This window comes from Ciconia boyciana, chromosome 5 (genome assembly GCF_034638445.1).
Source record: "Ciconia boyciana chromosome 5, ASM3463844v1, whole genome shotgun sequence".
NCBI classification, from domain to species: domain Eukaryota; kingdom Metazoa; phylum Chordata; class Aves; order Ciconiiformes; family Ciconiidae; genus Ciconia; species Ciconia boyciana.
Genome location: NC_132938.1, coordinates 30,181,515 through 30,197,850, shown reverse-complemented (window position 1 = coordinate 30,197,850; position 16,336 = coordinate 30,181,515). Strand labels below are relative to the sequence as shown.

Sequence of the window (16,336 nt, the reverse complement as noted above, 5' to 3'; positions counted from 1 at the left end):
TCTCCATTTTCATGGCTCTGAAGTACTTTCAGGTAAATCTTAAGAACAAAGAGTGTTTGAGGAACATACTCAATTGTGATAACCAACTTTACCTTTAAAGTTAAAATGAAAAAGAAGTCTAACCTTTTTTTAATAGGCTTGCACAGGAAGGTACAAGAATCCAGGCAACCACTATCCCCAGGCATGCATATGCCCCATGAGAAAATTGTCATTCCAGTGCGCTCTCATTTTATGACCAGTTTAAGCTGAACCAGGTAAGAAATAATTGGTTATTAGTGACTCGCCTCACATGGGATTTTCTTGTATATTGTAGTTTTCAAAATAGCATATAGCCAGTATCTATTAAATCTTTTTTTTAACATATTATTTCAAGGATACCTCTTAGATCACAGGAGATGTAGGTACACTTTTAGGAGCTGTTTTAGGACACCACTCTTGCCAAACCTCCATGTGAAGAGCACATTTTGCAGCATCAAAGCCCAATGGTCTGGTTTGGCTGGCAAGAGTGAGAGAATACTCTGGGGAAAGGGGCTTCAAGCAGCCAAGACTTCTGGAAGCTGAAAGCCTTTTTGGACTTAAGAAAATGAACTATGACTTATGTCATGTTTATTATGGAATTGAGATGCCAAGGTCATGAAAGAGAAGGAAGTATAATGCTGATCTCACAAGCTATTCTTTTCAAGGTAAGGGTTAGTGTCATATCACCATTTAGCATACTCTACTAAAAACTGTCCCTCTTCAAGAAACCAAGAGAGCCAGTTTTTATTGAAGACAAAATGCAAAAATAAACCTCAGGTTTACATGCTTTGTTTTATGAAGTTTATCGTTAAAGGAAGGCATTGCATTTCTCATTTCAGAGAAAATGGCACAATTTTTTTTCAGTATTCCTAGAGGAACAACCCCCATCCCCCAAACTGACATTTTCAGGGTAACTTTTTCTTGCAAGACTGTTTTTGATTGATGAAAGTATTTTTATTTGTTTACTTTTTATTTACTACTTCTTAATATTGATATCAAAATGTATTGATTTACTTACATAAGCATCATAATATTAAAATCAAAGTAGATAAGCAATGCTTTTCATTCCAAAATGGTTGAAATTGAATTTGTCACTTCTTTTTTAAAGAACAAGATTTCCTTAAGTTTCCACAAAGTATTTTCACTTCGTAGGACACTCCCCAGCACTGTATGTCGTACACTGTTAGGTGACTGTTAACTTGATGAGCAAACACCATTGCTAAAACAGTGTTCTGAGCGTCTTTTCGGAAATAGGAGAACTCGGAAGGAATCTTACTAGCGCGTTCACCATTTGTTTTTCTACCGGAGCAGCCCACGGGGAGGCGTGAACTGCTAATTCAGTAGCAGATACTGGTAGGACCGGGGAGCCAGGGCGTGAGCAGAGCTCGCCGGGGCACTGCCCGGCCGTGCCGACACCCTCCGCCCCCCGCGGACGGCGTCTCGCCTTCGCTCCCTCAGCACCGCCGGCCCCGGCGGCTCCCAGCCGGGGCGGGCGGCCGGGCGGGCTGCCCGGGGCTCCGCGGGCTGTCTGCCCCGCCTGTCTCTGCCGCCGGCGGCCAGGAGATGGCGGTGGAGCCCAGCGGCAACGCGGGCAGGCACCCGCCCCAGCGGCGGCTCAACCCCGGAGGGCTGAGACGGGCGTGGGACGGCCCGGCCACGGTTTCTGTGCGGCCGGGCCCCCGCTCCTCACGGGCTTCGGGGGCTGGGCGGTGCGGGCCCCGCCGCGGATGGGCCGGGCCGCCCCCTTCCCCTTCCTCCGCTGGGTGAGCGCTGCCCGGGGACACGGCCCGCCGCCAGCCACTTTCCGCGCCGCGGCCCGGGGGAGCGCCAGTCTCCTCTTTTCCGTCCCGGCGGGGCTGAGCTGTGCGGTGCCGGATTTCTCCGGCGTCACGGCGGGAGGAAGGCCGGGGCTGGCGTGGCTCTCGGCGGCCGGCCCGGTGCAGGCGGCGGCTCATAAGGGGAATCTCCCCAGAGCGCTCGACACCTTGCCCTCTCCCCCTTCCCCGCAGGTCTTCGCCCAGCGCCGGGGCCGTTGCACGGAGGCGGGCTGGGCTGGCTGTAACAAGCCCGGTGGCTGGGTCAGTGCGGAAGGCCGCTGTTGGCTGCAGCGGACGCCTGCCGCGGCCTGATTGCAACCACCCTTCCCTCCCAGGAAAACCAGACCTCCCGGCGTTTTGCACGTCCGCAGCCACATCCTAAGCCCTTAGAGCAAGCAGCAAGCACAAAGTAATAGCCTGGTTTTGCAGAGGTGCTGTGCCCGGGATGAGTGACTGTCAGCAGACGTCTGAGCAGGTGCTGCGGAGGCACAGCTGGGCAAGCGCAAGGCATTCACCCACTTCGTGGTGTCCACCCACTTGGTAGGGAGCTTTTCATTGAAGACCTAGTGCAGCTGTTCTGTTGACTCTCCTTTGAAATGAGAGCCTGGATTTAAAATAAAGTGCCATTTCAAAAGATACATGTGAAACATCGTAGTGAGTCTTCCCCTCTTCCTCACAATGGACATTCAGTCCTTCAAGGGCCTCTCTGAAGTCCTAATGAGTTGTCTCAGTGATCATTGTACTGCAGTGTCTCCACTGTAGATCACAGTCAACTGTATGTACCGGTTAACACATGCAATTTTGGCTCCCACCTTCTCCCCCAAGTAATCTTAGAAATTACACCGTCATCATTCCTATTTGGAAGGAGGCTTCTTATTGAAAACAGAGTATATGAAGTTCGCAATTTTCACATCCGAAAAACGTAGCTATCTTCTTGCATACTGCTTCTTTGTCAACCAGTTAGAAGAATCAAAACCATGAGATCTTTCAGGAGTCTTCTATTAGCCTTTTCTTCTGTAAATGAGTAAATGATCCAGAACAGTTCTTGCAGAATAGGAAGATGTTTTTTGAGTATTTGATCCTTGCAAACCACATGGATTTAATCATGTGTTATATAGGTATTTCAGTTAAACAGAAGAATAACATCATTGGGGAATTCTTCCCAAGGCAGCTAAGAGAATATACAGTTAATTGTTACACTAACAATTACATAGGTTGAGAAAACAGCAATAAATGTTACAGTAAAAATATGCAAGAAAGTTATGTTTCTTCAATAGGTGAATGCAAATAAAGTTATTTTTTGGGATGACAGTTGTCTTTCTGAGACACAATGCCCCAAAATACTGGAACACATTTATGTTCCTCAGATAGGAGGCAGCATGTGCGCTAAATACTAATATTAATAATTCAATCAAATAATATTTTGATGACCTCAACTCTGTCCCTTTGCTTCATTCTTGCCAGTATAGCTTTCAGCTTTCATCAGGAAGCTGCTTAAAGGGCTACATATTTTTGGGATTCTTTGTTATGTTGAAGCAGAAGTGTAGCTGAATAACTTACAATTCTGGAGAAATGTATGCTGAAGACAACATAGGAGGTTAATGGCAAGCTGCAAATTTGTATAACCGAATTTATACTCCTTACATTTTTTTCATTTATTTTCTCCAGTGACTCAGCTTTTTTATCCTCATGAAAAAGATGAGCACTTAAAATCTGTTGCAGCAGTTAGAAACCATATCAGTCAGTGGTACTTTCCAGCGACGCTTTTTATGCAGCTGTCTGCATAGGTAGGCTTCGTGAGCAGATAAGAATAAGAAAGTAGATAAGAATAAGAAAATTTTGTGTCTTTGATTGACATAAACCTCTTTAAAGTTTTATGCATTTTTCTCATCTTTTATATCTTTTTTTGCATTAAGTGATGAGAGACATGGAAAATTAAATTGCTCTTAGTTAGTCAGGGTGAGGCAGACAGTGAAGAGCTGTGGGGTCTTCCCAACATTATGTGGATTTTCAAACTCAAATTTTTTCAAAGACACAGTGGTCATTGTCATTTTTGAGAGTGGCTGAGAATAAAGTGCAGATTGGTGCGAATGCAATGCTTAATTGGGTCTTTTTACCAAGAGGAGAGGAGGTCGTGTTCCTTCTGTTCCACCACTTTAAAAAGCATTGGCGTCTGAATATTCACTCTGCATGAAGCAGACATTGCTTGAACTTTATAGCTGTGTAACTGACCCCAAAATAAGTGCAGGAAGTGGTTTATACAGTAATATTATGAATGCCAAAAACCATTCAGGTTATTAAATTGTCGCATATGTTTCCTGTTTAACTCTGTCCTTCTCAGTCACTTTAGCCTTGCTCAGTGCCACCATTCCCAGAAGGTACTTTTTGAAAAGCAGCAGTGCCCTGTATGTTGATAAATAAAGTGCCAGACAACGCAGCAAAGTGCTAGGTGAAAATCACAGTTTAGATGTTTGAATTACTCCAGAAATAGATGGGATTCCTTCTTGCTTTTCCCTACCAGCACAGTTCTCTGGAATGGAAGATTGCAACTCTAAAACTCTTTGGAATCTATTTATTCTTATAGTGGGTTTTTTTTTAAAGCATGTTTGTAACTGGATTGTGTTTGTTGGAAATGCGGATGTTGTTTGTGATAGGCTTGCAGTGTGAGTCCTGTGGAGTCAAAACTTCAGATGATGGCAATAAGAATAGAAGTAGTACAGTGATTCTGGATAGCAGACTAAAGAAGCTAAATTTTTGATCTGCAATACAATAAAAATTAGAAAGGTTTTGGATGACTTGCTCATATTTGTTCTCACTTCTTTATGATTGAGAGTGCTGTGCTAGGTCATGATCCAGCATCTGATTGTACTTACCGACTTTCCTGTTTGAATTAGGCTACACACAACTCTGTATTGATAGTAAGTGATACACTGTGCTGTAAACTGTATATGATCAGGTGACTGGATGCTATCTGCTGTAAAAAAAAATACACTCCTTTCAACTTGGTCATTAGTATTTCTAGGTGAACACTGAACTTACAGTATCAATATGATACTTTGGGTTTTTACCTTTGTACCCAGCAGAAACAGAGGTAGCCAAGCATAAAACACATAATTTCTGCTGACCAAGATCAGCAGCAGAGTACAAGGAAAGAGATAATGTCTTCCGAAACAACCCAACAGGAAAGTCAGACATCTCCACTAAAGCAAACTGGATGGGTAAGCTGGGTTTCCTCCCTTTTATTTTGATGCTATTGCTAGTGAATAACTGGGATTTTGCATTGGTCACTCATATTGAAGAGAGAAACAGATGTCTGTTAGCATAAGCATATAAATGAAGAGAAGAAAGGGCTATGTGTTATTCTTCCTGATTCACTACACTCAGAGGGCTAGGAGCTTTTGAGTTTTAAGATCGTGGGCTCTGATTTATGCTATGCTAGTTAAACTAGTTATGAACTGGCAGAGCCCTAGTGTCTGAGTACTAGTCCAGTATAACTTGTCCCCATCAAGTTGTGCATGTGTATGTATTCAGAAGGGGAGAAGGGAACACTACTGCACAAGAACCTGCCCTCCAGCTGTACGGAGGATGAGCATTCCCCTTTGCTGGAGAAATCGGCTACCCACGAGGGTTCAAGATTTACCATTTTATGCTATAAACATGTAATTAACCACAAGGAATTTCAATGTGGTATGACCTTGTTGCTAACCAGTCACTGCCAGAGAGCAGCAAAAGTGGGCTGATCTGCAAAGGAAGGTGGCCTGGGAGCCATGAGTGACAGCAAGGTGGGCAGGGGTTGTGACCTCAGGGACAAGGAGCACAGTCCCATAGTATCCCAAAAAGAGGAGCAGAGCAGATCCAGTGACATTAACTGGGGTCAGCCAACAGTTGGTCCAGTGATTGCCAGGCAAGTCCATAGGAATAGGGCAAGTCTGATGGTAAGCCAGGACATCGAGTTAGCAAGGCAAGGTAGGGATCATCATGGTAAAAGGCCAGGTAGAGGCGTACCTACAACACAGTTAAGGCGAGGGCCTGAGCTTACATGCAGCTCCTGAGCTGAGGGGCAGAGGCCCTGGGCAAAGCTTCTTGCAGCTTTCTCCCAGCTTCGCTGTTTTCACAGCGGTCTAATTCAGTGTTACACAACTGTGCCATATTAAAGCAGACTTTGAGCCCAAGCAACTAAACCCCTGGCAGGGTGTGTATGCGGACAGAAAGGTTGCAAAGCCTGTTGGTGGACTTAGGGCCCTGACACTCATTTCGTTATCTTTCACTCAGCCTGTTTGGATTTTATTGTATTTGCTGTGACCTTGCTGTGAAACCAGTTTGGAGTGGTTCTCTAGGGTCTGGAGTAGAGTCAATTCTCTACTGTTTACCCAAGCAGCACCACCATTAACTTTAGTGTGAGCAGTGCTTGAAGAAGGACTGAGATATTAATTAGCTAAAATGTGAAATGTGTGGCTGCAGCCAATAAGTGCATTTCATTATTATGGTTACAAAGTCATGGATCAGTCACGCATAAAATGAGGTAGAATCCAGTAATGGACTAATGTGCTCTTTTTCCCAAGGCACTGCTTGTTCTATGAAGTCTGGTTTTGCTTTCAAGAATAGGTATGTTTGTAGAGGTTGTGGTTTTACAGAAAAATGTTAAAATTTCAACTAATTTTAACTTAATGATGACTCCTCCTTTACCCCAGCTTTTATTGCTGAGCATGACATCATATGGTATGGGATATTCTTTGGGTCAGTTGGGGTCAGTTGTCCCAGCTGTGTCCGCTCCCAGCTTCTTGTGCACCCCCAGCCTACTCGCTGGTGGGGTGGGGTGAGAAGCAGAAAAGGCCTTGACTCTGCATAAGCACTGCTCAACAATACCGAAAACATCCCTGTGTTATCAACACTGGTTTGGTCACAAATCTAAAATGCAGCACCATACCAGGTACTATGAAGAAAATAAACTCTTTGCCAGCCAAAACCAGTACACCCGTGTATTTTAGATGTCCAATAATGACACTACAAGTGCTAACACTGATAACCAAGTAATCTCTTAAAGAAAGAAAAATAATGTACTTATATCCACATGTCAATACCCTGGATAGTAGAATGCAAGAGAGAATACTGACACTTTTTTCTCACAATCAAAATGGAAAAAAGAAGAGCTAGAATTAGCCTAAAAGAAGCCTGTCGGCAAGCTAATTGTTATGAAGGTGAAGCCACTATGGATGAGTTCAGTTAATGCCATGAATGTATTTAAACTGCTCGGAGAGAAAGTTAGCCTAGTTAGGGGAATCTGACAAAGTTTATGTTGACCCTCTTCTGAATACTTGCGAAATCTACTCTTATTGAATTTAAATTGACTTCTGTACAGGGCAGAACTTCATTTTTAGAAACTACCACTCTTCCTTTATTTCCTGTGATTTCTTTCCCAGAAAGCTGATGCAGCTCATAAGACTGAAATGGCTAACAGAAATAAAGCAATATACTTCTGGGGAGAGCAGCAGCTGAGCTATTTTAGGAAAGTATAGGCCAACAGGATGAGTGGTTTTAACTTTAAAACCTATGTAGTTCTTTCTGTTTCTGTATTGGGTATCAAGTATTTCATCACACTGCTAATAGAACAAGGAGTTTTGCTTCTTTGGTTCATTTTTGCATTGTATTTAATTTGTTTTTTAAATAAATTGTTGTCTTTAATTGATTTATTTTTTTCTTCCTGTGAGATTAAATTCAGTAAGCTAACCCAGGTTTATCCTTTTACCCAATGTTCTATTGTCCCATCTTACAAATTCACAGTGCTGGAGAAATTGCAAGGATCTGTGAAGAATGCAAAAACGAAAGTTTCTGGTGCAGAGGTGAGTGATCCAAACTTGTTCTTATCACACTGAGAATAACTGCTTGATGTAGTTATGCAAAACTGGCTGCAAAATGCCATGCCTTTTATTGTAATACATTGGGTTTTGTTGGAATATTATTGTAGGTTAACTCTGTCACCTTATTTTACGTTGAGCAATATGTTATTATAGGGTTAATTGAATTATTTGCATAATCATTGTAGGTAAAAGTGGTTGAATTAAGCTCTTGTTTAATATGAACTTACTTTAACAATCATAGAGTTGGTTCTATTCTTGAAGTCTCTTATTAAAACAGCCTTAGGAGTGTTTTACTTTATTACATACTTATTCTTGCCTTTGAATGAAAGGCAGGCATGACTATGTGTCTTGGGCTTGTGAAACTCTTTAGGTGTTAGGACATGTAAAAGATTAGTTACTCAGTGTTTTTTTGCCTTTTAAGTCCACCATGTCAGTTTGTATCTAAATTATACATTTTCTGAAAGGAGAAGATGGAAAAGGGTTTCAGCATTTAATAAGAGCTCCTGCCATTACTAGTGTTGCAGTACTGAGAGGAGATACTCAGATTATGGAAGCTATTATTTAATAAATATATATAATGCATTAGCTCCAGATGCTACAGCATGCCTGATGTCTGGCACTGTGTGAACACATGCTTGCTTTGAAGAGATAGTAATCTGAATGAGCAGATGTAATAGGTGATTAAGGCAGTATGCAAAGTTAATGCTTAGAAGATGAGTAATGTGTTTAACATTATAAACATATAAAACATTTCGTATATAAAACATTTAACATATAAAAGAGTAATGTATTTAACAAATAGGTAACAAATTTTGGCTGATACCAGATACACTACTCTTTTTTGTTTTTACAGCTCTTCCTTTGTCTCTTGGGAGCGTGCTCATCACCCAGGGGCTAGTCTCAAAACGTAAATATAAAAAATACATGATGGTCCTAAGTTATGAAGTTGAGACTCTGGAATTACTACTGAAATGCAAGTTTCCCTAATGCCTGCTGTTTTCCAAGATCAATATTCCTCTCGCTCATCACCATCATTGTTATAGTGATTTGATCATTATGTATGCATTGCCACAGTCATTCTTTTGAAAGAACATGAACTGAAAAGAGAATTCATTAATTCAAAGACTGGTGACTAGATTCTGTCAGCATGATCACATGTATTTGAGTAGAGTCTTCACTGGAGCTTCTTGTAGGGCAGAGCATCGTACAACCTGAGCAGGGGCATCAGATTTGGGTACTGTAGCTCTAACTGTTGGTTTATTTGAAAAATGCTGGCAATGTTTTTACAGTGACCATGTATCAATATGAATACAGCTTTGGTGCAAAGGGACAAGGAATACTGCCAAAGTGAGGAGACAGAGAGCTTTTTATAGAGATGGCTTGCGATCTGCAATCTAACACAAAAGAGAATTGTATTCCGTTTATGTGGTGAATGAGCCTGGTTCTACATATTGCACCTTGAGTTTCCCTTCTGGGGGTCTTGACTAATAATAAGGTTGAGGTTAGCGTTTTGGGTAAAGAGTGAAGGGCATCCACCCTGAAGACTGCTAAAATGGGTGTATCCCACAGGAGTAAATAAGACAGTTCTTCAGCCTGCATCAGCAGCCATTTACAGCAGGGGCAGGTAGGAGAAGAGAAGAATCACAGGGCCTGAAGCAAGAAGCAGAAAAGAATCCAGGGGCTATAAGGGATGGGTGGTGGGAGACAGCAAATGGAGGAGGTGGAAATGGCTTAGCCTTTTCTCACTGTGTGTGGTTGCAAGACCCTTGTTTTTTTCCAGCCACTGCTACCATGTTTCCTCCTCATCACAGTCTTTTTTTTTTTTTTAAACTAAGATGATCAGGAGGACTACAGTAGAAAAGCTAAAAGCTGTGCTGTATGACAAGAGGCTAATGTGGGTTCCCTGTTGCATCCTTGACCTGTGAGCTTGTAGGCAGACGGGGAAGGAAGGAGCAAGGGAGCGTGTGCAAGGGAAAGCAAAGGTTTACACATTTGAAAAGGGGTGAGCAGTGATAGGGAGGGCACTGGGGTTGTCTCAGTAGCTAACATGCCACCTCTGGCACCAGGTACTCTTCTCAGTTTCTCTCCATTGTACTTGGACACTTCTTATCATCTGTGAAATAACAAATGCCCATATTAAATAATCATTACTGTGCGTCAACAATTGGAAGAGGGGGGGCTGTTTAGAAACAAACAACAATTTTGTTCCTCCCTCCCCTGAAAGACCCAATTTAAAATTGCATAGATACCAGTGGGCGAAGGCCCTTGCACTTAGCATAGACTGAATGCTCCTCTGTCTAAACACTCCTCTCTGATGACTGCATGCAGTACACTGGCTCTAGAAGAAGCTGGAGCTTCTGAGTCTGAATGCATGTAACAGTGCAAACACTGTTCGCTTCCTTTCCCTTTGCCATGGCAATCTCACTGTGTGGAGCCCTCCTCCACAGTATGGCACTCCTCTGCCAGACACATGCACTTGCAGAGGCATAATGGTTCCACCTTCTGGTGTTAACTGGGGGGAGGTGGATTTTGGTAGGAAAAGCTAATCTTTTGGTTTTCATGTTCAGCACGCTGTATTTTCCTCATAAAGGCCAAAATGTATGATCTCTCCTCTGCAGAGGAGGAGGCTAGGTATCTGTGGTACAGTTTAACACAAGTTTAATAATAGCCACAGAAAACTACTGAAGAACAATTTGGGCCTGCTTCTTACAGCACAAGGAGCTGGACCCTGAGTAAGAGATTTCAGTTCGCTATTATATTTGCAAGGTTGGTTTGTGCTGAAACATAAGCCACCATCTCCTCCTCCGGTAGTGCTGCAGGTATCACCAGTGGCAGCCATGCTGCTACTGCTTTCATGTTGATTTGCACTCCGAACCCCTGCCTGGAGTGAATCCTGCAAAGTCCAGATTTTCTTCCTCCTATGACTCTAGGACTGCACCAAAACGGATGCGCTAAGAACCTGTGGAATGGAAAGTGCTCTGCTGTTCCTAAAGCTGAGGTAGTGGACTTACAAGGTTTTTGTACAGTCTTCACCTTCAGAAATACAAAAGCTTGTAGGAAAAATAGTCTTTGGTTTTGAGTGCTGGTGAGTTCCTCAAATGACTAAGTTTTCTGACTTTCCTTTTATTGTAGGCATTTTCTCAGCAAGCCCAAGATTTGGTGCATTACCTAAGATGGCAAGTAAGTTCTACCCAATTCTAAAAGGAAAAGAAAGGTTATTTACAGGCAATCTGCAGACCTTAGATGCATCTCTCTGAATCTCTTTTCAAACTCTTCCTTTTTTGGAATTTATGACATGTTACCGCAGTGCTTTAAGAAATCAGAATTCCGCTGTGTTTAAAAGTAAATGTTTGAAATAAGGTTCTTTTAATGTAAACATTTTCAGTAGCAGCTTATATTTACTTAATATATCCTTTCAAACTGGTAAAAACTCCAACCTCACCTTCGTTTTATAAATAATGTTAGCCTCATTGAGCAGCCATGCTTAGCAGATCACACAGCTTATGGTATCAAGGGGCCATCATAGTATATATAAAATAGTATGTTCCTTTTCATATGTTCATTTGATTTATCTTAACTGTCTAGTTCATGCCCACATTGATAAAGAAAACAAATAAAAGCACAGAAACCGTACAGTAAGGTGGCTCTTAAATGGCAAGAAATTAAGTTGATTCCCTCTTCAGCAGAAGTTCAACAGAAAATTGAGGATGTTGAAGTAATATTTTTATTCTGACTCTATAATGAGTGAAAGCCCCAGTGTGATAGCATGGCAGGCTGATGTTCTAGCTTCTTAGAAGCCCTAAGAAGATTAAGTGATAAAATTGCGATCATCAGAAATACCATGGTGTGCATTCAAGGGCAAGAGAAATCAGTGCTGACACTGTGATTTAATTTCATTGTGGGCTTTCTTTATAATCTGTTCCTCTGAATCTGAAATCTTGTAATTCCAGGTGAATATTATATCCTTTTCCTGTCTGCATTGTTTTGGATCAGTTGCTGTGTCTCACAATAGGTTTTGAGAAGACATGCTACATACAATTCATCGTATGATTAAAATGGAGCCAATTGCAGACTCTTGATTTAAGCTCTTGTATTAACCATGTTTTGTTATCTGTCTTTATAGTTGCTGGTGTCTTAGGTTTTGCCATTGGAAAGGCGTCATACATAGGAGAATGCCAAAAAAAGTTCCAGAAAATTGGTATTGTACTGTTTGGTCCACAACAAAAAAAGTTTGTGCTTATTTAAATCATTAATCCTAGATCAAAATAGTCTTTACAATAGTAAAAATAATATGCAGCAAAACTATGAATATAAATTTGTGATCAGGTCATGAGGTACTACTCTTATATTCTTAGGCTATATATGTCAGTATTAGAGACTACTAAATATTCTTCCGAAAATACAAATTAAACTCAGTGTAATACCTGTTATTAGGAAATCCATTATTTAAATGAAATTATCATACTTTTAAGTGTGATGGAACAACACAGTTACTAGTTCTCTTTTCATCTAGTATTGTGCCTCTAACTGTCTCATGATCTTCTATGATATCACTTGGCCCTTTGAGTCCTCCTTTGTACCATACATCCAGCCAAATACACTGCAGATTTTTTTTACACTATCCTCATATTTTAACAACAATTTCAATCTCAACCCACATTCCAACCTCCTCCTCTGTGGTTTTGCCCAACCTCATACTGTCATGCCAAACCATGAAGAGCACAAACTGCATGGGTATTTTTTCCACCTTGCAACTCTAAACCATATGATGGATCTCAATGGTTGCCTCCTGTCACCTCCATGTTTTAGTCGTTTTCTAAACTTCATATAAAGTACTCTTTCCCGTCAAATCACACGCCGACTTCCTTCCGGGCTCCTCCTTCAACTGCCAGTACTACTTTTCATTCCTAGTATGGCTTCTCATATGCACACATATTCACATACCTTTTATATTCACACACAAAATGCATTTCCAAAAATCCTACCCACAAAATCATTCTCCTGTGTCTTTCCACGTCTTTCCCCCAGACCAATGTGAGCTGTTATGCCTATGAAAATGCCTGACTGATAATGGAAAGCTGCTTTATTGTTTGTACGTCTCTCCACTTCCATTCTTCCCCCACATAACAAAGCTATTACTTTCCTCACATGGTGTTACACAAAGTGGCTATTTGTTGCTCTTTTGTATCATACGCTTTGCTCCTAACTCTGTTTGCTCATTGTTGATAGGTACAATGGCAAGGACTGTCTTGTCCTGCTTAGAAAATCCTATTATATTTTGGTGATTGCTGGAAATGGTAGTTAAGAATAATAATTAATGGGTTTTACTGGTTGAGACATTTAGATGTAATCTTTTGCAGTTTATGTCCTATAAAGCAGTTACAACAATTGGAGAACATAGGCAAGAGATTACTTCTTCAAGAACATTTGCCAGCATGCTATATGGTTGTATTAGAAGGAATTAGAAGAAGAATTCAAGAAGCAAAATTCTTGAATGCTTTATCTGCTTCAATATTGTAGGCATTGTCATTATACTTGTAAAGAATGTGAAGCAAAATTAGGATCAAATGAGAAAGAAGGTTCCGTTCCTTCAGTCTTAGTCCCAGGTAGGCAACCTTGACATTTAAAATAAATTTTCATTTTATTTTCCATGTTGAGAGGTATTCTTGTTTGAAACCTTTGATATAGTGAAAATCATGGATTTTAATCATGGATTAAAATCTGAGCATTATTCAAGGAAATAATCTCTATCTGTGCTTTGTAATTAAATTTATTTCTTCATTTTTACCTTACATACCTTTCATGCTAATTTTAAATCCCTCCATTTCAGAGGAATTTCTGCTTTAGCTGTAGCAGAGTATTGTTTATTCACCTAATTGGAATTACTTTGGGTTGACTACTTGTGTGAAAACAAATATAACTCCTTTCATTTTCTAATTTTTTTACTTAAGAATCAAATAATTATGGGTAATGTTGATACTAAAAAATACATTGAAATACTGAGAATCTAAAAGCAGATACAGTTGGGGGTGGGTTGGTTTGTTTATTTGGTGTTTTGTTGGGTTTTTTTTCATCCAGTACTATGGTTTGGCCACAGCCTTAGTGAGGGTAGTGTAAGGGTGGTGCTAGAGCAACGACATGCTGGAGCTGGGGAGACGGCCCATGTGATGTTTTCACCCCGGAAAGAGCAAAGTTCCCTTTGTGAAAAAGGAGAGTTTACAGGGGAAGGCAGGGAAGTATTTAAAAGCACTTTCACTCTTGGTCTATGAAAAACAGGCCAGCAGCTGTGCTTTTTAAAAGCATTTTCACACATTCTGCTTGTGGTAAGCTGTGGCCTACATTTCTCACAGGCAGGAGAATGTGTGAAAGTGTTTGCAAATAGCTTGGCTGCCTGCAAGAGAGGAGGGCAGAGGGCCTGTTTGAAATCCTGCCATGTGAGTTTGTTATGGCTCTAGCTGTAGCTTGGAACAAAAGCCTGATGCAGAAATTGTTGGATTGAGTCTCTTTGGCACATATTATGTAGGAATTTAGACAAGGATACTGATAATGGTCCCTTTCTTGCTCTGAAGTGCATGGCTGCAGACAATCACTTGTAGGAGGAGTATCCTAGCAGAACCTGTTTACTTACGCAGAAGAGAGACTTTGATGGATTTTTACTATGCAACAATACATTATGGCAGTAAGGATTGTCCTGAAAGAAGCCATTAGAATAAATTCCTGATTTTAATCAACTTTGCCACTGCTTGAGCATTTTATATCAAGACCTGCAAGCGCTCAGCCACTAGCAGAAAATGGACTTTGGCTTAGGCTCACCTAAAAGGGTTGCTGCCAAAATGGGAAGTGCCAAAATGTAGTGCCAGCTGTAGAGATCATGAAGCACTGTGGCCCTCCAGATCAGCTTCCTGCTCTAGCTGAGTATCAGACCCATAAGGAAAGGGGGAAAAAAAAAATCAGACCTTTCTGAGGGGTAACTTGCTAGCACCAGCACGAAGGAGGGAGCAAGCCAGACTTAGATAACTGTGAATGAATGACACCCTAAAGCCATTAGCAGTTGTGAGCTTAATTAAGCCCTTGCGTTACTGTGCTTATTAAGTGCTTTTGAAGATTTTCTCTTAAATAAATGTTTGCTTATGTAGGCCAGTATCCTCACCTATTTCAAATAAGGACCCCAAAGCATATTTAATTGAGGATGGTCACTTACTAGCAATTACCTGTGTAGTGGAATCAAATGTTGATCGTGGGATTTACCTCCATTGTTTGTCAGAGCTGGAGCTTGCTGAACCTTAAATCCAGTTTCTTTTTCGTCTTTTTCTATTTTTCAGCCTTCCTCTGTGAGCTGGCAATATTTTTTCTGGTATGCAAGTACCAATTAGCTTTTAAATAAATTCCAAATTGTCTCAAATACTAAGGAGTCTTGCAGCTGTATCAAGGGAAGAACGCAGGATGCCACAGGCCCCTCTGTTTGTTTTCCTCCTGCAATGGGTCCTGGAGTTTCTGCTGTGGAACCTGTTCCCTGTTCCAGCTCACATGTTCATCGAAGACCTTGATTACTGCACTTTTTACCAGCCACTTAGGTCTTTTTGTTTGTTTTTTGAAAGGGCTAGAAAGCTTAGTCAGAAACGCAGTCTGAAAACAAATGTAAGACAAGTGTATTTCTTTCAAATTTTAATTGCTGGAAGGAAAAAGTCACTATATTTGGGCCAGCGTGATATTTTGAATTTGCCAGAAATCAGTTTTGATGGACAGGTTTTAGAAACTTAGAAAAATAAATACTGTAAGCATTGTGTTGTTTTCTGTATTGTTAAACAGTGAAAATAATAACCTCATAACCTCTTTTATGTTTGAATAAAAATTCTTAATTTAGCATGCTATGCTCTAAAAATGTACAGACGCCCTACTGAGCGCATCTCACCGCTATCCATGCTAAATGTACATCACAAGCTCTGGCATTGCCTAGGAGGACCACCCGGATGAAATTATACTCATGTTGATGAGTCCAAAGGTAATGTCTTTAATCCTCAGGGACTTTGCAGAGTTCTTGGAGAAGTCACCAAGAAGCTGCACATTTCACATCGAAAACAAGGTGCCACTCAGCTAAGTAATGGGTCCTTTCATTCCGTTTACAGATGTGGTGAAGATGATAAAAATCTCATGGATCAGCTTTTTCTTTCAAGGCTTTACTCTGTAGAGAAGAAATAATGTCTTTGGTTTGGTGTAAATCGGCTTATTTAAAGTAGTGGCTTAATGTTACATAGTTCTGTTCATAGTAAATACCAGTTTCTTGTAATGCACTTTTTGTTTTTTTTCTCTTCTCTCTCTTCTCAGCATGTTTTGGTTTATTTTCCTCCCTTCAGTGCAATTTAGCTTTTAGTGCCGAAAAATTAAATTTGTCTATTGTACTTAGATGCTGGCAATACTTTGTGTAGCAAGCAAAATGGCATACGCTGGAATGTTTGTCTTCTATGTCAAAAGGAAAGAGTGCAAGGATTTTTAAATGATTTTGCACTGTTAAGCAGCTGTTCAGTCTCTGAGCTGACTCCTTGTTTACGGACTGTTTTAAAAGTACTAAGCTAGAAGTTCATTAGGGTATTGTCACACTGCAGTTACTGTGCTGAACCAACTTCTAATAGGCCAGTTTTACGT

The 16,336-nt window shown here is 40.9% G+C and overlaps 1 protein-coding gene across 1 annotated transcript; it reads left to right on the top strand.

Annotated features, from left to right (window-relative positions):
• The first annotated feature begins 4,993 nt into the window (after positions 1–4,993).
• Positions 4,994–13,313, top strand: OCIAD2 (OCIA domain containing 2). Its single transcript, XM_072862417.1, is given in 6 exon segments — positions 4,994–5,053; positions 7,555–7,675; positions 8,547–8,600; positions 10,826–10,873; positions 11,817–11,922; positions 13,214–13,313. Coding segments are annotated over 6 exon segments (489 nt in total).
• Positions 13,314–16,336: the final 3,023 nt, after the last annotated feature.